The 21,814-nt window shown below is 43.2% G+C and overlaps 1 protein-coding gene across 1 annotated transcript; it reads left to right on the plus strand.

The window, feature by feature from the left end:
- Window positions 1–1,069: 1,069 nt before the first annotated feature.
- LOC308121938 (clathrin interactor 1-like) lies at window positions 1,070–12,711 on the plus strand. The gene is made up of 12 exons (XM_080483476.1): window positions 1,070–1,267; window positions 4,003–4,107; window positions 4,220–4,316; window positions 6,848–6,956; window positions 7,115–7,399; window positions 8,425–8,593; window positions 8,804–9,017; window positions 9,108–9,186; window positions 9,733–9,810; window positions 9,955–10,277; window positions 10,406–10,589; window positions 10,809–12,711. Exons 1-12 carry the CDS (start codon window positions 1,227–1,229, stop codon window positions 11,165–11,167), a joined length of 2,043 nt encoding a protein of 680 aa, XP_080339602.1. The 5' UTR covers window positions 1,070–1,226; the 3' UTR covers window positions 11,168–12,711.
- The last annotated feature ends 9,103 nt before the right edge of the window (window positions 12,712–21,814 follow it).

Consider the following 21,814-nt stretch of genomic DNA (forward strand, 5'->3'; position numbering starts at 1 on the left):
TCAATTTACAGTCTGTCTTACTTCTGTCATTCTCAGTAATATTGAAGAATCTCCAGGTGACGTTGCTGGTGCACGACGTCACGTAGTACTCATTGGGTGGTATTGGTGATCTTTTTATGAGTACGAGTTCTCTGTGCAGTATTGTACCGAGCACCGGTATTGGTGCATCCCTAGTATTTTTGCCTTCTTCTCTTCAGACATATAGGTTTTCACAACATACTTTTGACATGTTAACATGTCAAAGAGGATGAACAAATACTGCTATACTTATCGGCAATTGGGTTGTACGAGGAGTCCTAGGTATTAGGAGTACTGGTATTCGTAAAAAGATCCCCGACATGTTAACATGTTTAAGGTAAAATAGTTTAAATAAAAGATCCAAAGACATTATTTTAAAATGGTATAAAGATGAAGATATCACTGTCAGTGGTCTGAGCATATGTGCCTCTACATGCTATCTCTACATGTGGGTATACTGTATCCATATATATATATATTAATTTATTTGTCATATTTTGAAAATCATTCCATTGTCATTATTATATTTTATTAAGATAAGATAAGATAAGATAAGATAAGATAAGATATCCCTTTATTTATCTCACATGTGGAGAAATTTGCAGTGGTACAACAGGATAGTAAAGAGAAAGAAGCACACATAGCAGAAACTAAAAAAAGCAGATAAAAATACAATATAATAAAAAATATGCACACGGTGCCTCATTATGCTCATATGTCATACTTCATTATAGTATTGTAATTTATTCATACTATTTATCTATTCATACCTTGGTTGATTGTGCACTACTGATTTTGATATTTGAATTTGAGCATGTTCAAAATAAATAAAATGAAGAGATTTGCATTTCCAGAAAAAAATTAAGAAGTGTGAATGCTTAAGCTCAATAAAGCTGAACTGTAATGCTCAAGAAGCTGAAGGAAGTGATTAGATAAAAAATAAAATTACATTAAAAAAAAAAAAATTGTACAACCGAGCGCGAGCATACTACGTCGTCGCAGTGACGTAGACGGAGAACGACGTTTCCGTAGCAACCGGGGCCGGTCCGTTACCCGCAGAGGCAGAAGGTTCCAGCGGAGCTCAGCGAGAAGCGGTCGCGGGGATTAAAGTCGTCGGTAACCGGACACCACCTCTGGCAGCGGGAGCGTAGAGAGACGCGGGGGGGCGACGCAGTATAGAGGCGGCCAGCCCGCAGGTCCGTGGGGAGATGCTGAACATGTGGAAGGTCCGGGAGCTGGTGGACAAAGCGTGAGTACCGGGGAGGAGCGGGGCGGCTGCCGGAGCCAGCGGCTCGCCGAGCGGCCCCGGCCGGCCAGCATCAGCAGCTTTTACCGCTGATGACAGCGGGCCGTGACGTCACGCCCATAGCCCTCAGCTGTTAGCCTCAATTAGCTGGCGAGCTGCCAATCCGTAACCTTGCTCCTCAAAAACACGCTTTATCCCGTCGCCTGCCGCCCGGTGCGTCTCTCTGACGTTTTATTCAACTCGTATGCGAAGATGCACTTTATTTAAAGTGGACGTTTAATATATTTTCAGTCCAAGAACGGAAGCTGTGCAGCTAGCGGATAGCGATAGCATGGCTAAGCCCGGGTCGAGTGTGTAGTGACCGGGTAAGCTGCTGCAGAATCACGCCCTGTCCCTCTCTCATGGTGCCTGCTCACTCCGCCGCTCACCCACTCAACCTCACGTCGGAGGATGAGCATTATTCAGGACAAGACGAGTGTCTATGCCCCAAACATCCCCTCTTCCATCGGCACAACGAGGCCCAAACCCCCGTAGTACCGAACAAAGCTCGCTGGCTGCCCAGCAGAACGTCCCGCTTCACTTCATGCTGGAGCTGCTGCCTCACATCACATTGTTGTTTTTGCACATTTCACTACGCATGCTTCTCTCTTGATATGTGTCTTTGTTGCATGAACAATGCGCAGCACAATGCATGCAGGATGAGGAAGAACAGCAGCAGCTTGCAGCCCAAACTGAGCTCCAGTCGAATTTTACTCTGCAAGCATTTCAAATCAGACTATGCCATCAATTATGTGGCCTGGTTTGTGTTAGTCCGGAGGAAAATGCATGCAGTTTTGCAAAATAGACTGCAGTGTGTCTTGTAGAGTAACAATCTTCTATTTACCAAAGCATGAGAGAAGCGAAAACCTATTATAATTCCAGTTTAAGGCAGTTGATTAGTCCACAATGGTTAGATTGTGGTTTACTGAAGTGTTGTACTGTACAGTACCATTGAACCATTGGCAAGGACCTTAGTATTAAATAACACCCGGAAAGTCTGAACTTTGGTTAACCTCAGTGAATTGATTTGTAATGTTAAGTCTGTTATTTTTGATCTGTACATTTTAACTTTAAGATAAGAAGACCAGAGCAATCAGAGATTTGTGACGTCTGCCAAAGGTTGGCCCCAACGTTTCCCGATCAACTCCAAAATTCAATGGAATCTTCCATGGCTTTATATCTATCGGTGGTGAAAATTTCGACAAAATCCATGTTGTAGTTTTGACGTAATCTTGCGAACAGACATTCAGACAAGCAAACACCAATGATTTATTACGTCCTTGGCGGACCTATTAAGACAAGACAAGATATTCCTTTATATGTCCATAGACAGTGATAAGAGTTGCAGCATTGAAGAAGTCTCAGGCAGAGACCTCAGTATAGCTTGAGCAGCTCTCATCAGCTGTTGACTGTGCCTGGCTGGGTGTGATGAATACCTTCTATTATTGATCCGTCTCTACAGAGCTGGCAGCGGCCGGCTTTTTCCCCCTACAGATTAAGAGTCGTGTTGATATAGTATAACGGTTACTGCGAGTATTGAAGCCACTGATAACAACACAAAAGCAGCTCTATTCATGTGCAAACGCTTGTTGTGTTCTTTTAGCTGAGGTGGTGGCAGAGAGATGGAGGGCAGAGGTAGGAGAAGAAAGCAGCTGCCGAGGTAGACAGGAATACTGAGATGATTGAAGTTCACGAGGAGCAGCGGATTAAAGATTTAAGAAAAAAAAATCAGGAAGGAGTGGCAGTGAAGAGACAATACAAGAATGGAGAGGAAGTGTGCCTTGTGGGGTTTCTTTTGTGTTTGTTGAACATGTGAGGACAATTAAATGCTACACACACACACACACACACACACACACACACACACACACACACACACACACACACACACACACACACACACACACACACACACACACACACACACACGTAGTTTAACTGTCCGCTTCATCCATCATCTACACCACTTTGTCCATCTCAAGGGCACAAAGCGGTGGAACCAACCCCAACTGACCGAAGAACGGCTGCGAACGATTTGAACAATCTTATAAGTCCACAGCGAGCCACACTGTACGACAAGACTCTTAAGTACTTTGGGCTCAACATGAAGTTTACTGTGTGCAGATTGCACGATGAAAGAGCAAGCCGAATGGCAACCTAGTCGACGTGAATGCGCAAGAAAAAAACGTCCTCAGTGTGCGCCGTCCCTCCAGGAAAATGAAACTAGCGAAACGCGAATGGAGCCTGTGTCTGCCTGTCAGTGTTTAGACACACACACACACACACACACACACACACACACACACACACACACACACACACACACACACACACACTGAAGACAGGTGTACAGCACGCAGGCTTTCAGAGTACATTCATTATTCATCAAGTCATGTTTTTGTCTGTCATCAGAGAAACGCCTCTCCGTTGTGCTGGGTAGTATCACATACATGCTCGGGGATGTGATTTAGGAACATTTGAATGTTTTACGGTGTGAAATATATCAGTTGATGGTCCAACAGGAGTGTGAACGAGTGGAGTGTGAATCAGTGCAGAACAGCAAAACTGACTCACCCGAGGACTAATAATAATAATAATAACAATAATGATACATCCAAAACAAACCCAATGACATGAAATGGAAAACTGTTTGCGAAAATGTGAAAAAAGTTTCAATACAAATGTGTTTGTTTCAACAGCACCAATGTAGTGATGAACTACTCAGAGATTGAATCTAAAGTGAGAGAGGCCACCAACGACGACCCCTGGGGGCCGTCCGGACAACTCATGGGAGAAATAGCCAAGTAGGTGTCGCACACATTCACACACACTTCTCATCACTTGCGGTGAGCAGATACGTGCAGGAGTCGACGGGATTCTGCTTCACCTCGGCTGTATGATGCTTCTTGTGCACAGATCTACCTTCATGTACGAGCAGTTCCCGGAGGTGATGAACATGCTGTGGACCAGGATGCTGAAGGACAACAAGAAGAACTGGAGACGGGTCTACAAGGTTGTTGGTTGATTCTCAATGTGACTCTGCCATTTTAGTCTGGTTTTTTTTTCTGTTTATTTATTTATTTTTTGCTGCAGGATCGTACATGTGAAGGAAGTTCAGCGGTTTTAGAAACAGAAATGTCTCAGTTTGATTGAAAGTGGTACTGGAGCAGCTTCTCAGTTGTTAATGGTGATCTTATATATAAACATACAAACAAATTGCACCTGACTTGAGACAAATAAATCACAGAGCAAACACAGAGAGAGACAAACATGCAAACAAGTACAAGTACAAGTCCAAGTCCAAGTGAGCTTTATTGTCATTTCATACAAGACACAGTGGAATTGCTTCCCCTCTGATGATGTGGTCATATATCACCAGAGATTAAAAGAGACAATATAGACCAAATCTATCACCCAGAATAGAATAGAAATAAGAAAATAGAGAATATAGGCAGAAAAAGAGTGCAACACATTTTGAAATAGAAGTTCAAAAGTTAAAATGTGCAGTATTCAATACAGTTTACCCCTGAAAATAATACACACACTGATTAACAGATACAATTGACCCCAGATGCATGTTTTATGTCTGGATGGAAAGCAGAATACCCGGAGAAAACAAAATGAATGCACAGGGAAAACATGTAAGCTCTACCGAGGGAGACCCCCAGTTCCAATCCACTGCATACATGAGATGTTATTGTCCATAAACATAGTCACATATTGGCACAAAGCAGATGTAACTAAATACATTCCAAAATAAATGACTTATAGTTAGTTGTGTGAAAATGGATTAAGCAGTACTGGTTCACAGACTATCCCAAACTCCAATTTCCCACGGTTCTAAAACATCACTGGAAACCAAAAGACCATTTTTTTTCTTACGATTGTTTGAAGCGTTTTCTTTTATCGCTTGGAGAACAACATTGTTAAAATGTTGTGGTCTTCATTAAAAAATAAAAATAAAATGAAGAGCTTGAGAATAACAGATCATGAACATGCATAGCTTCACTTCAGGCTCCTCAAATCCATGTGATGCTCCTTGTTATCGCCTTCCGTTATTTACTTCATTTCATTCAGTGAAGTGAAATAAAATCACCGCTCAATGTAAATCTAAATCTAAATTCATGACAATCATTTCATTTGAAACAATTATACATGTATGTACATGAAAAACAGTTAAACATCACAGACATGCACATATTAAGTAAAAGAAAGTTGTCGTAGAAAAAACCCTTATAATTCGTATTTCTCTTATGTACACTTACAGCAGGACCCGTCCTCGTCAGCCACTGGTGATTCCCTGCAGGTTGGCCTCTGCTGTTAGTGTCTTGCGTCCTTTATGAGCGCTGCTGTCCTGATCACTGTCAGAATTCAGAGAGTGCTGATATGTGGACGGTCAGGCTGCTCCTGCCATGCTCCTCTAGGTTGACCTGGTTTGGTAATGATGTTGTTGACATCAAGTGAAGCCAGCTCATGAGCCTCTTCCCGCTTCTTTTTGACACGTTTACTTTTCTTAATGGATGGCACGCCAAGATCTTCCTGCTCCTTCTTAAGAACAGCCACCTTCGACTTTCTGGAGCGGCAGTCTTCAATGAGCTTCTTGTAATTCTTCTTCACACCACAGAGAGCAATGTAACGTTTGAGCCTATTAACTGCTCAATCACCATCATTTGGACTTCTGCCGCTCCCATCTTTTTTTGCACCTTTCTCCTCCTTCTTTCTGACTTGTTTATTTCCAGAACCGCTCCGCTCTCCGTCCTCCAGAGAATGTCGAGACGATGGTGATGAATCTGAGTCCACTTGAACTTTCCCCTCTTCCTCCCCATTATCAGAAGACTCGCCACTCTTTTTATCACTCCTTTCTGATTTGCTGTCCGCATCACTTTCATTCTGTTCATCGCTCTCCTTCTTGGCTTCACTTTTGCTGTTGCTTTTCTTCCTTTTTTTTTTTTTTAACACTTTCTTTGGACTTCTTTTGAAGCATTCATTTCCTCATCCGTGGAGTCGTCACTGGTTGACCTCCGTTTACCGCCATTTTTATTTTGCTTTGATTTTTTTCACCTCTTGCTTCAAATCATCGGACTCCCACCGATTTTGGTCATCGCCACTGCCTGTTTTGCAATCTGCTTTATCTTCTGATTCTGAGGTCTGCTTCACCGCTGAACTGCTCACGCACGAATGTGCGGACAGCCGCTGCTTCTTCTTTGGACACCATCCTTTACAAACTACCCACACATACACAGAGAGAACATGAAAACATCACACAGAAAGGCTTGACTCAGACTTTTCTTTGAAGACAGAGTACAAACCGCTACACCCCTGTGTGGCTCTCAGATTAATCTAATGTTGTGTAGTTTAACTCCAACCCTGCATAATCATGAAGGACAGATTTGCAAAGATTATAAATTATGCATGAGGAGTCTGTTTGGGATTTCATTAAGTTTATAGGAGCGCACGGCTGGCGGGACTTTTCAGCAGTTTTAGAAAAGACGTGCCTCCAGTTCTTAAAAGGCTTTAATCTCAATCTCTCCTCTCTTCTCGCAGGCCTTACTGCTGCTGGCCTACCTGATCAGAAACGGCTCGGAAAGAGTCGTCACCAGCGCCAGAGAACACATCTATGATCTACGATCTCTAGAGAACTACCATTTTCTCGGTGAGTCTCGTCATGAGTGTTGTGCAGCTCGTCTCCGGGTGAATTCTGCTCGTTCCGCTTCACGTTCTGATCTGAAACCCGGGGAAACTGTCACACATCCAACACTCACTGAGCCAGAGAGCATAACAACACATCCGCTTTCCCCCGCCTGCGTCCAGATGAGAACGGCAAGGATCAGGGCATCAACGTGCGTCAGAAGGTGAAGGAGATGGTGGAGTTCATCCAGGATGACGACCGATTGAGAGAGGAGAGGAAGAAAGCCAAGAAGAACAAAGACAAATACATCGGAGTCTCTTCTGACAGTATGGGAGGAGGAGGAGGAGGAGGAGGTGGCGGTGGCGGCGGCGGCGGCGGCAGCGGGGGCGGCGGTGGTGGTGGCAACGGTGGTGGCAACGGTGGTGGTGGCAACGGTGGTGGTGGCAGCGGCGACGGCTTTAAGAACTGTAAGTAACTCAACACACCGTTTCACGGCAGAGTTTGTCCGAATGATGATCAGGATATTTGTGAAAGAAGCTGTAGATTTTTCAGTGTTTTACTGTTATTAAATACACAGACTCATCCTCACATCAGAAAATCTCGAGTGCTTTGAATTGATGAATGACTTTGAGTATATTCAGATGGTTTATTCATTAATTTTAATCTTTAAATGACATTAACAACCAATCCCTAGCCGTGGTTACATGGATCTGAATGAACACTGAGGCGTCACGCACCGTATTTTCAGAAAAACAGCAGCACAACTGGTCAATGTAGAAGTAAAACGCTGCTGCGGTCCAGAAAAAGTGTTTATCTGTTCCTGAACAATTAAATGAAACACAACAAGCTTCATTGGTTAACAAGTCCAATGCATTTAATACTAGTGGACCTCTGGGGAATCTGGATGTTTTATGATGTGCACATGTCAAACATGACCACAAACCGACGATGCATAATGAGATTGATCTTAAATCAGACTGTTGTCTTAGTGCATATAAACCCACAGTCGATCTCTTTATTCAGAGTTCATGTAAATCTGATCTCTCTAGACAAAAAAATAACTAGTAACTAGTAACAGCTCTGATCCTATTGTTGCGTCATAATTTATCAGAACTTTATTAACATTTTATAGATACTACTAACATTAAAGATTTTTCTTTGCAACTGATTGTACAACCATCAATTTAGTCACAAATTGATATAAAAAATTTTTTTTCAAAACTGATGAAAGTACGAAATACTCAACTATGAAAATCAATAATCTATATGTGATTTTAAAACGGGGCTTTTCTTTTTCACTAATGCTTTTGATAACAAATCTCATGAAAAGATAGACCAAAAAACAATAAATGCATGGTATTAAAGTTTGAGGAATAATATTCCTCCCTAAAAATCTGAAAGCTTAGGATTATTGAAATATCCAGGACTATAACGAAATCTGGTGAAACTGGATCTTCTCACTCCCCGTCTTTGTGTATCTTCTCCCTCACAGCGAACGAGTTGGATCGCACCAAGTGGGATGAGGACTGGGATAAGAGCAGAGGGTCGTTCCCCTTCAGTGAGAAACTGGGAGAGATCAGTGATAAGATCGGAAGCACCATCGACGACACGCTCAACAAGTTCAGGAAGAAGGAACGAGACGACTCGCCAGACAGAATCAGGTGAACATTTCACAGTTTTACAGACCGACCTGAAGGAATTCTTGAATATAAAGCAAAGAGCCAGCTGCTGGCCGCTCATCAGAGGGTTCGTGTGAAGCGCTGAAATCATCAGCGCTCGCATTACCTATTGCATGACCGCACAACAATACATAAAGATCACTGCTGAGATCACTCCTGAGCCTTAACGCAGCCTTCCTCTGGTTGCCATAGCGACAACGAGGAGGACAGAGCATCGAGAAACGGTAGGCAGGAGGCTCGGGAGTTCAAAGACGAGGAGGAAACCGTCACAACAAAGAGCATCCAGATCACACAAGCAACCGAAACCACGACCACCACGACGCGGAAACGCAGCGGAGGCACGAGCAGCAAAACTCTGGACCTGGGCGCGGCCGCCCACTACACCGGAGACAAGAGCCCAGAGAAGGTACACACCGTCTCTTCCTTTAACATGGTGTTGGTTTTTTCTGTGTATGTCCATTTTCTAAAATGTTTTTAGTGTCTCTGCTCTCTTCAGTCGTCAGTCAGACAGTCCAGCAGTGGTCTCGCAGATCTGCTGGTGATCGATCCCTCATCCAACCAGAGGGCTACGACAGGTCAGTGCAAACATCCTGCTCTCACTTCCTGTTGGAGAAAAGTTACAAACAATTCAATGCCATTTTATTTCTATAGCGCCCAACACAAAACCGTCATTTCAAGGCACTTTTACAGAGAAAAATCCAACAATTCTACATGAGCAATCCGGAGGAAACCTTAAGAACCAGACTCAGAGGAGGAGACGTTCTCCTGTTCCAGTCGGAATTAAGGGAGAGGTGGAACAATAGTGAGATGATGTAATAGTGAAACATAGTGACTGACAGAGGAAAGGAGCTCAGTGCAGTAAAAGTCTCCCAGCAGTCTAAACGTCAGTTCAGAAGGTATTTTTCACAGATTCAACAGCCTAAAAACAAGGAGGGAAACTGTATTTTGTCACTACCTACTGTATCTGGAGAGGCTGACATCGTCTACAAAGCAGCTTGTTTTCAAACTTGTGGCGTGAGTGCTCATCCACGGCAGTCCAAATCTAGAGGAGGTCCACCGAGACACAACAGTGACAGGAAACTGAGCAGTGATGCCCATTATATTTTTGTTTTTCTGTTCAGGCGGCAGTTCTGACCTCATCGGGGGCTTTGCGGACTTCTCCTCCCCGGCAGCGTCTGCCAGCCTCCCCGCCTCCGCTGGTAAACCTCTCCACTCTTCACTTCCTCCTCTTCTCTTGTATTGAAGCTCATCAGGACACAAACGGCTACAAATGCAGATTTTTAGAGTAATAGGATTAAGATATTGTTGTAATCACCACTGAAGCATCACTGTCTTGCGGCCAGCTGCTACGTCATCCACTGGGAATGGAGAGTTCGGAGACTGGAACGCCTTCTCGGCCAATCCACCGGCTTCTTCCAGTTCTGCTCCCTCCCAGCCCGTCACTGACCTGTTCGACAGCGTCCAGTCACCCACAGCGCCGGCCTCCAATCCCGCCCCCGTCCCACCCTCTGCTGAGCTCTTCAACCTGATGGGCGGCGTCAACCACCAGCTGACCAATCCACACACGACGCTCAGCGCCTCTCAGAGCCTGACGTTCTCTCTGGGAGGCGTGACGCCGGGAGGATCTGTCGCGATGCCCACCATGCCGCTTTCTCGCTCGCAACAGGTCGGTGTCGCTCGTCTCATAGAAGGTGTCATGGTTTCAATTTAATAGAGGAAAAATTCTATCAAATTTAGATGTAATCTGTGCATTGATTGACCTTTTGAGTTGATTAACATTGTGCACGGTTTCAGAGTTTGACAGGGATGGCGTCTCAGCAGCCAATAGGACAACAGCAGAAGGTCGGTGTCGGAGGTCAGGGGTCGTTGGGGTCAACATGGTCCGACCCCTCCGTGAACATCAGTCTGGACTTCCTGTCGGCCGGCCTCAATCCCAGCAAGACGCCTCCCACACTCAACAACATCATTCAGCAACAAGGTATTTTGGCTCCTCTGGATTTTTATTTTGTTTTGTTATAATCTGAAGGATTTCATCTTTCTGGATTAGACGAGCTAAATGCAGAGACTGTATATTGATTGATTATCGGTCAATTTGATTGACGATCATACATAATATGTAACATAATATTCCAGTAAATATGAGCGGTTTATAATCTCTTACTGGAGTTTTCATTTAAAATGTGTCCACTATGTGCAGGAGTACCTCCTGTCAACCTGCTGGCCCAGAACTTTGGAGGACTGACCCTCAGCTCGCCCCACCATGTGACGCCCATAAGACCAGCAGCCGCTCCCATGATGGCAGGAAACGCCATGACGATGGGCATGCCTGCCGCCATGGCCGGCGGCGTGCCGCCCTCAATGACCACGGGCCTGCAGAGCGGGATGCCAGTGAACCAAGGCATGATGGGAATGAACATGAGCATGAATATGGGCATGACCGCTCCAGTGATGATGGGAGTGCCGGGTGTCGGGATGGGCTTGACGCACGCCATCTCCCCGGCCGTCGTCCCACCAAAACAAGATGCCTTCGCTAACTTTGGCAGTTTTGGGAAATAAAGGTTTGCACGTGTGCGGGTGTGTTGATGCGAGTGTGTGTGAGTGTGTGCATGTCTGACATTAGGAAAGCGTGAACCACAGAGGGACTCCTGTACTTGAAGACGACCTTGCATGCTTCTCTCCCCGCTCGGTGAGCCGGCACCAGTCGCTCGCCCGCCGCCCCAGTCTGCCGACACCGCGCCCCAGGGAGGGGGAGCGCACCCCCTGCTGCCCTCCAGTCACTCACTGGTGGTTTGATGAGTGAAATATTGCCACACAGAGGACAACGGAAGTGCAGGGAAGGTGTCCGCACACAGCCTCTAGTCATTACTTCTCCGTGGGGTAAGACCTTCTCATCTCGACCTGTCTTCTACAGTTCTTCACCTTCACCACAGAAATAAGTGTGAGCAGTTTTTCCTCTGTGACTGCAAGGAAATTCAATCGACACGGGGGAATCAGAAACGGCGCTGTTGCCTTAATTTTGCATTGTAGCGTGAGATTTCATGTTTCATCTGATTCCAATCACATCCAGTGACAAAATCAAAGCCATTCCATCTTTTAGCACTGGAGGATACGAGACGCCGGTCCTCGGGCAGAGGGAAGAATAATGTGTTGAGGCAATCCACGTCGGTCACACTTATTCAAGAGCCATAATTAGGTTGATTGATTGCCTATTACATCCTTCCTTTTCTTTAGTTTCCTAAAGGTTTGGAGCAGTTAAACAGGTGGACACTCAGAAGGTCTCGTGTTGACGTTTGGAAGCAAAATGAACAAATACAAGTGACGTGTAGTTGGATTCTACTTTACATTTTGGATGCAGTTACCAGATCAATATGAAGTGATCAGTCAGTATTTTAGATTGATTGTGAGTCAGTAGTGTTTTTTTCTTTAAACCACCATATCATTTCAACCAGTTTTGACTTTTAAGAAAGCTTTGATTTTCAACTATATTACATCTATTATACTTCCACAAAGTGACACTGTTGTTTTGAGTTGAGGGACAGAATAAATATTTTCCTATTGGCGGTGAGAAAGGAGCGTCATGTATAATTTGTTACATTCCTGTCATGTTTACAGCAGTTAAAGCGGCGCTGAATTTCGGGGACCTTTAATCACAAAGTATTTGCCGGCAAATATTCTTCATCTCGCAGGTTACGACTACACCTCACAGACCGTGTTACATTGAAAAAAATAAGCTCCCCTTTGTCACAGGGTCTTCTTGAGTGAGCTGTGTGTGCGTGTGTGTGTGTGCGCGTGCGTTTTTTCTGTTTAATGTGCAAACACAGCTATGTGGAGCCTCTTGTCATTTTCTGAGGCACTGCACTCCAAATGACCAAATCTTTATTTTGTTACTCTCAGAAGGATAATTCCATAGCTATTAGTTTAATATTTTATTAGTTTAACTGGAAGCTCATAGGAGAGCTACTGCTAACATAACTTAGTTGGCTGAAATCATCGATTGTTTGGTTTTTTTTTCCTTTTTTTTCGAGTACAACTCTTTGATTTGATTGTACTCTTATGTTTTCTGTACTTCATTCAACATTAAATTAAATTATAACAATAGAGATCTGGTTCCCTTCTTTGTTTTCATTATCCTGCATCACATTTGTACTGAACACATGTTATAGTACCATAGCTTCCATTTAATGAACAAATAAAAAGAAACCTCATTAAAGATTAATTGTATTGTTCGGGTGCGGCTCCACTCCCACCTCGTTCAAAGGCGCTTTGCAGATAATCCAACACAGAAATACAATCTAGGTGTCTTTGAAAACAGGAGTCGAGGCGTACAGGTGTTCATCACGGGGATTCATGTTGCTCATTTTAAATACTGTTATCACAAAATGCAAATGCTGCAGTTTGTTTCTAAAGCTCCTACAAAAAGAGCCTCTTGTAATCACCACACTTCCTGAAATCAGATATGATCTAAACTACCTGTTTTGAATACTTTTGTATTATTCCATTACATATTTTAATAATTGTAATAAACAATCGGAGGACTTCTGATTGTCAGAAAACTACTTCATAGGCCAGTGATGTTATTAAATAGTTATTGATTAGCAAGAAAAACTGAGCTAATATTGATTACCACCACAAACTTTGACAACAAAAATTGTTGCTGGTAAGAAAATGCGTATTTTTGACTTTAGTTCAGACAGTGGAACTCATGTTTCCATCCATCTTCTATACGGCTTCATTCTGTGCAGGGTTTCGCATGGTGCTGAAGCCGATCTCAGCCAACAATAACACACTCAAATCCACTCTGATGGGCAATTTTGTGTCACTAATAAATAATAAACCTCACATGCATGTTTTTGGACTTCAGGAGGAAACCCGAGCAAGAAATCCAGCTCGTATTTGATTCACAACCTTGTGTGACAAGAGCAATAACCACTTTACCAATACTATCCTGGGGCCCAATAACACATTTTTTTCAGATTCTTAATCATTAAGCAATTCTCTTTTAAATCCAGTTTATGCTTTTTTTCCTATCATTGCATCTAATGTGAGGTTCTAAAGCACTCCCACTTGAGTCTGTCATAACTTCAATGCAAGTCATTGCTGGATTACTCTTCGTATCCTTGTCTTGAAAGGCGCTATGTATAAAATATCATTTTGTAATGTTAAAATTTAGCTCTAAAAAACTGTCTCATGTCTGATTGTCAGTCTGAAGGGTTGGAATTCAAAATATAGGTTTGTTTTGCGTAAACGGTAAATTATATATTCCAGAATTGGATGGAATAACTCATAAATAACCCATTTTTTATAAATTTATTTAAGGTCTTTTTTATTTATTTATTTTTAGATAAAACAAGTTTTTCCACACAATAATACACGCGGGAAGGTTTCTGTCTCGCGCTGCACAGAAGCGCCTGTTGCTGTGGCAACAACTTTAGATTTGAAGTGACGGAAACGTTAAAAAAAAGGTGAATCTGCGTCAAATTAACACAAATCGCCACGATTTGACGGACACTCCGCCGCAACATGGACGAGAGTAAAGACCAGAGAGTTTATCGCGTGGAGCAGAACCGTCTCCTGAACGTTTCTCCTGAAAAGGAGAACCGGATCCCGATCCGGTCGGGGGACGCCGAGAGAAGCGCGTCCGTCACCGGGTCACAAGCCGGTAAGTTACCGGTAACTTCCGGAGAGACGTTAACTGGGGTAAAACTAACCAGAGAGGGGTCTGTATGTCTATAACTGCTTTAAATACGGACTATAATATATAAACGAGGACTGCACGATAAAATGCTGAGAGTTAAGGACATTTATTTTGTCTGTTGAAATGTTCATCCCAAAAACAGTCCAACTTCCCTCTGTAGTCCTAACGGCTCAGTAAAACTGCAAAAATCATTAAAATCTCTTCATTCAGCACGACTAATGACTAATGACTAATGCAGTTTGTAGCTCATGTAGATTTGATTTAAAATATCACCAAAGCTATTTGTTTGGACTTAAGATAGCTGAAGCCGACCAAATAGTTTGAAGTCAGATCTGGATGACTGTTAGCAACACAACGAACTTGCTTTTAGGAGCTGAATGTCTTCACTGTTTACACCCTTTTTTTTAGGCCCGTTTACACGTACCTGGGTTTTTACTAAAACTGATATTTCTCCCTCTACATTTACAAAAAAATCTTAATTGACATGGACCTGGTTCAGATGCCAAACCTGTAGGGGGCAGTGTAACTAGAAGTATGAAGCCATGATAGCCAATCAGAATCCTTGAAATAAACAAGAAGTCACTAATTGTGATGTAAATATCCTCCTACCCCCCTTTAGATGCTCCTATCCACTTTTTCTTAAGCCCTTCGATGATGCCACGGGGTTAAGGAAAGGTGTCAGGAGGCCTCCTAAAGGAGTTAGGAAAAGGCGATCATGTTGTTGTAACAATCGGACCACACTTCCACTAGGTGATGCAATAATAATCTGACTGTGGCGCAGGTTAGTTACGTCTGCTGTGGTGAAAAAAATACAGATTTCCAAAAATGGACTACAAAATGCATTTCTACCACTTTCCCCTGTGCCTCTAACCGCTGATATAATTTCAAATATCACAAGGTTTGAATTGAAATCAATGGGAAAGAGGCTTCCAGGTGAATAAGTAACCAATCAAACTGAGAATAGGCTGCACAAAAACTTTACTTTACCCTGTTCGTTTTACAACATCCGCATAACATTCATCGTTGGAATCTGGGTTGCAAAAGGAGGTTATAAAGGACGTATTGAGCCTCCTTTCCTTAGCTTATTGAGAATTTGAATGCTCCTTACCATGGCCGCCACTTAAACACTTCTGGGGGTTAAGGGAAAGTAGATAGGAAAGGAGATAGGAGGGACTATTCGGACGCACCCACAGAGTTTTTCCAGATCTCCACTGTGGCCAGAGTTTTCAGGAATCCTCGTGTGTGGTGACTCGTAGCTGCGTGTAAATGCAAGGCCCAAATGCAGAGAAATATCACTTTTTTTAAATGCCCGTGTAAACGTGGCCTCAGTCTTTTCGTTTGCATGTAGACAATCGGGGAGCTGGAGTTTAACATCACAGTTTGCTAAAGAAGCGTCATCAGCATCCTATGTGTGTTTACAGTTACTGTACTAGAAACCAATAAAAATAATAATAGTGATAATAATACATTAGATTTTTTTAGTGCCTTTCATACACCCAAGGTCTCTTCACATTACATCTTAAAATTGCAGTTAAAAACTAGTAAAAAAAACATATTAGTAACAACAAAACATAAACATAGACTGAATTAGATTTAAGAAGAATAGGCTTGTCTAAAAAGATACGTTGTTAGGTGACTTTTAAAACAGTCCAGCGATCACATGTCTCTTATGTTGGGAGGGAGGGAGTTCTATAGGTGGGGGGCTGAGCGGCTGAAGGCTCGAGACCCCATGGTGGCCATGCGGGCTGGAGGGACAGTGAAGCTGAAAGAGGCGGCTGATTTGAGCATGCGGCCGGTTGTGTGGATGTGGAGGTCAGTGAGGTATGGAGGGCCAAGGATGTCAGGACTAAGATTTTGAAATTGAAGCGCTGTTGGAAAGACTGTGAGCTTTAGTGAGGGTGGACTTGGAGCCAATGAGGAGAACCTCTGTTTTGTCATTGTTTAGTTTGAGGAAGTGACGCGAGAACCAGGATTTGATGTCCTGTAGATAGTTTATGGAAGGAGGTTGGTGGGAGGGTAGAGCTGGGTGTCATCCGCATAACAGTGAAATTGAATATGAAACCTCTGGAAAATATGGCCAAAGGGGAGGAGGTAGATGATGAAGATGATGGGGCCCAGGACGGAGCTCTCGGGGACACCGAATGAGAGAGGGGACAGCTGGGATTTGTAAGATTTTGTGTGGCTATATTGCGGCCAATATATCCCTAGATTTCGTTGACATGGTTTCTTGCCAATATTTTCTTGTGTTTTACTTATTTTGTATTCTAACGCCACATTTAGGAGGAGCTCCACTTCTCTATTTGTCCAAACAAACGACCCTTGCAGCATTATCGCTGAAAGAACAGGATGCAATTTGTGCCATTCATTGTTGTTGTTGTTGTTGTGTATTTTTCCCAGGAGTCTGATTGGTTATCATTTTCTTTACATGCTCATAGTAGCTGTTTGCAAGGTTTTTATGCGGGTTTGTGTAAAAGAAACCAATATTTAAAAACAATATGGTGTAAACAATGTTATTTTTTAAAACATAGAGGGGAAAATACCTGGCTATCTGTAAATGTGTCCTCACATGACAATGTTTTGAAAACAATGTGCATTTACACAGAAATGCTGAAAACAATGTCTTTTTTATGTTGGATGCTGTCGGTTGTTTTTGTAGTGAAACCACACACATGCAAGCAGAGAAGAAGACGCTATAAACATTAAAATTGGAGCAAACAGACATTAGTATGCACAAAACAACCAAGTTGGATTGTTATTGCGGTGATTTAACTATAAAACTACCAAGTCCCAGCAGAGTATGGACTCAGAGTCATGACACTCTGGAGGAAACATAGTTTTTGTTTTTCTACTGAGCATGTGCAGGAAAATTATTTACTTCCTTCAGAGTCACATGCGTAGCAGTTTTTCAGTAAAGTTGCATTTTCAGCCATTTCCGTGTTCAGTGTTTTGATTGAAGCTCGTCATGCATGCACACCACAACACTCTTAGTGAAACTCGCAGCACCGACACACACGGAAATGTTTGGTGTATATAAAGTGAATAAATCGTGTTTCAGGTCCTTCAGAGGATCATGTGCCAGAAAGCAGTGCAGGTGAACGATCCTTCAGTCTGGGTCCACAACTAGTTGCCCCAATCCCACCCTCCCAGAGAGATGGTCCGGACAGTTTTACCACCCTACCCACAGAGAAAGGTAGAGTAGCATCTTGAAGCATCGATTTAACCGTAGCAGTGATGAACCATTGAGGAGTGACGTGTGTGTTCAACAACATAAAATGGAAAGTTTGTTGAGTCAAAAATAATCAGCTGTTCCAACATCTCTAGATTAACTCGAAGCAATCAAGTCAGACCTCAAATGTGTCCCTCAGATGTGAAGACAATGGAGTACCTCCAGACCAGGAAAGACTTTGTTAAGTGGCAGGTGACGGCCTTCAAGGTGTGGCGCTTCGCCAACAGAGCAGCCTTGCTGAAACTGCGCTACGCTGCCAACAGCCCCGACCTGATCGCCGTGCTGAGCCACGAGTGGTCCAGACTCAGCGAGGACGAGAGGAGGCCCTACTACGAAGTCGCTCACAAGTTGAACGCCAAGCAACAGCAGAAGTCCCCTGGTACAGACTTTTCTACTCTGTGTGTGTGTGTGTGTGTGTGTGTTGCTGGGAAAGTCAACTGAAGTCACTCAAACGTCCCAGAAGTTGAATTTTTTAAATGATTTTAAAATGTGTAATTTGCTGCTTAGTTCATATATCTTGACTTAAAATGAAACAGTATATTGTCATTTGATATGAAATAGTTCGAAATTCATTTCATTTGACACTATATTAAAGTACTTTTTGTTCACTGAGTATTAGTTTTTTCAACTTTAATGCAGCTCTGCCTCTCTTCTAATCAACACAATTCCTATGGAACCAGCTCAGTTTACAGGAAAAGCTACGTAAAGATCATGTTCTCCACAGTATTTATGTCTTTACTTAACAGCCGAGTAACTGTTTTTGATTCGATTCAGTCAAAAAAGATGCTAAGAGAAGTAAATGCAGCAATTTATTTATCCAGAAAACATTTTAGTGACGTGTTTTAAAGTTTGTATGATATATTGCAAATAAGTTGACTTTCTTAAAATGTAGACATAAAATCTCTTTTTTCAACCTGAGACGAGACAAACTCCTTCTACATTCAGATTTATTTCAGTATGTTTATTTTTGGGGGAGTTAGAATGGCATTGCAGAGAAACGTACAGTGTTATGCTGTAAAGAGGGAACCTGATTCTCACTCACTGCCCATCTCTCTTCTTCATTTATACCAGAGTGTGAACCCAAAAACAAGAGAAGCAGTGACAACTTAAACCCGGGATATGGAGCAGGACAACCTGCGTCACAGGCTGCAGGACATCAAGCATCGACCGCAGCAGGACCTGCACCAACACAGGAAACATCACAGACAACACAACCTGCAGCACCACGGGCTCTAAAACGTGCAGCAGAAAGATGTGCAGCATCACAAGCTGCAGGTTATCAACCATCACAAGCTGCAGGTTATCAATTATCACAGGCTGCAGGTTATCAACCATCACAAGCTGCAGGTTATCAATTATCACAGGCTGCAGCTTATCACCCATCACAGGCTGCAGGTTATCACCCATCACAGGCTGCAGGTTATCAACCATCACAGGCTGCAGGTTATCACCCATCACAGGCTGCAGGTTATCACCCATCACAGGCTGCAGGTTATCAACCATCACAGGCTGCAGGTTATCACCCATCACAGGCTGCAGGTTATCAACCATCACAGGCTGCAGGTTATCAACCATCACAGGCTGCAGGTTATCAACCATCACAGTCTGCAGCAGAACTCCAGGTCCATCAGTCTTCATTCTTCATGTCACAAGCCGTCCCTCCAGTCCAGCCCTCGCTGTACAATCCCAGCATGTACCCACTCTTCACCATGATGCCCCACCCACTGGACTGTTATTCCTGCCCACCGTTTTACCAATATTTCATGCTGGATCATCACTCCTGGGCGGAGCTCCGCCAATCAAGGTCAGCCGCTTTGAAGGAACCTTTAAGGCTCCTGCATATTCCCTTTTGAACCCATAAGAACAAGAAGAAAATTCGGCAGTGACTTCAGCCAGCAGAAGAAAAAAAAAGCTTTTTCGGCAGGACTGTTCATACTCCGATAAGAAGCTGCCGAACTCGCAGGCCGCGCCCCCTTACAGCAGGCCACGCCCCCTCACAGCAGCCACACGTCTGTCAAGCGGCGTTTAAACTTTTCAACTGCACAGTTTATTTTTCACCTCCAATGCTTTCAGAAACACATTTCTCTGAACTGTTTCAGTAATAAAAGGGTTTTTGTCCGAGCGCCATGTTGGTCCGGTATTAACTACAGGAGCTGACAGCTGTTCATGATGCGCTCATGTAAAAGCCTGCACTCGAACATTTTAATGAGCAGAGGCGCTCGTACAGTAGCGATGTTACGAGCTAAATATGATTAAAATATGACTGATAGTCATGAGCGAACTGGAACACGCATGCGCAGCACACGGCAGTGGAGAAGTTTCGGCAGTGTGGCTCCCACATAGTTCGGCCAGGGCGGTTGGCACAGCCGAAACAAATTTCTTCGGCCAGATGGAGCTGGACGAAGGAAATGACGTCATTTTATTCGGCAGGACCCCGCACTGCCGAACTTTCGTCTTGTTCTTATGGAGTATGCAGAGGCCTTTAGTCCGGCCGCTTCGCGTTCTGTCGTGCTGTTCACACCTTCACACAGTGAAATAGTCATTTTAGAAATAACAGTTGATGAAAAGTTACCTCACTGTAATACACACAAGCAAAATCAGTTTCATGTTTACAATACCAATGGTTCTATTTACAAGGCATCACGTTTCACTGCGAGCTGATTTTGTTTGGCGTTTTTTTCCTTAGTTGTTCACTCGGGTTTTTATTTTTCTAACTTCCTCACTGTGTCTATCAGTCTTTACAGCAGATACCTGAATGCCAACCAGTCTGTGCAGGGAGGGTGGAACGCCCGCCTGGTTTACCTGCCGGCGGACTCGACGGCTCAAACGGGCGCCAGCAGTCAAATCGCAGAGGGGAATGCGTTTCCCCCTGAAGTCAGTCAGCAGGTCGTCGGGAGCTCCACAGCGACGTCGGAGCCCGAGCCCGTCGCCGCTGAGGAGACGGAGAGCGGCTGCAGGGAGGAGATCGACATTGTTGGGCTCTAGAGGTGCATCCGCCACCAAGTCCCACTGGCTTTAGAGCAGATTGAAATTCAGTACAACTGTCCAAACTGTTTGGAACCAATACCAGAGTTACATCACACAGTTGGCTGTGCCTGGAATTGGAGCCGTTTATGCCAGATTTTATTCTTCTAAAGTTACAATTTAGCTTTTAAAATGTTGTAGTGTTAATATTTCTCATTAAGAGGAATTGTAAAAGTTTCAATGTTCAAACATTCCAGTTGGTTTCTTAGGTAAGTAAATATGTGTCAATATACATAAGATAAGTTAAATAAACAGTATTAAAAACATTTAATTTAAAAAAAGTTTTTTGTTGCTCTGGAAGTTTACAGCCATGAAATTGTCTTTTAATTCACTGGTTTTAACGGGTTTATTTACTTCCTGTAGCAGAACTATTGTTCCGAAGAGTGTTGACTGTTGTCTTAATTGAATAAAACATTTAACTGAAATTTGCTTCTTTATCGTTTTATGGAGACAATTGTGTTTACTTTTGCTTCAGGCGACTTGAAAAGTATCATTAGACTTCAGTTGTAAACATGAAAGCCTTTGAAATGTTGTGAAGGAAGATATAAGGTTGAATACTTCTAATATCCAGACAATCATGTATCTATTGATCGTCTAACTGATTGATCTTCGTTGCTTTGCCCTGGCTGGATCCAGTAAGAAGAAGAGGGGACGGTTTCCATGAACTGCTTCTTCAGTCAGATGTGAGTTTTTGTTTAAAACTACATACTTGAGTCAAACTTTTATTTGTCCATCAAACTGCGGTTCAAGTGTTTTTAAAGAGTCACAAGACATTTAACAGAGTTCCTTTCTAAGAATGAAAAACTAAATGTGTCCACCGGGGGGTGACACACACACACACACACACACACACACACACACACACACACACACACACAGAGCTATATCGTATCTCAGCAGTTTTGGGGAATTTTGTTGATTCAAGAAACGTTAAATACGGAAAAACTTGGTTCCTCTTCTCTTTCTGCTCACCAAGAAAAAGACCTTTACTCTGAAAATGTGCTTCCTGTTCTTGGTCCCCGGAGGTAGATCGTTGGAAAGAGACACAACTTTTCAACAAAATCAGAGTATAAAATGTTTTTTTTTTTTATAAAAGGTAATAAAAAGTGTCACAGACATAAATCGGAAGCATTTCACATTTCGTGTCAATAAAACAATGTTGCCCTTCAGAATGACGCCCCAGTCTGAATTATGAGAGGCACAGAGCGAAAACAGGGCAAGAGATTCTCTTATTGGATAAAACCTCCGACATTGACGA

The sequence above is a fragment of the Lipophrys pholis genome (genome assembly GCF_963383615.2).
Source record: "Lipophrys pholis genome assembly, chromosome: 16".
In the NCBI taxonomy this organism is placed as follows: domain Eukaryota; kingdom Metazoa; phylum Chordata; class Actinopteri; order Blenniiformes; family Blenniidae; genus Lipophrys; species Lipophrys pholis.

What these genes read in the sequence shown, in the direction of transcription:
- LOC308121938 (XM_080483476.1), top strand. Translation starts at nt 1,227, where the DNA reads ATGCTGAACATGTGGAAGGTCCGGGAGCTGGTGGACAAAGC. An exon ending in CGGCGACGGCTTTAAGAACT is followed by an intron (nt 7,400 to 8,424) that starts GTAAGTAACTCA and finishes TCTCCCTCACAG; the next exon opens with CGAACGAGTTGGATCGCACC. An exon ending in CAACATCATTCAGCAACAAG is followed by an intron (nt 10,590 to 10,808) that starts GTATTTTGGCTC and finishes CACTATGTGCAG; the next exon opens with GAGTACCTCCTGTCAACCTG.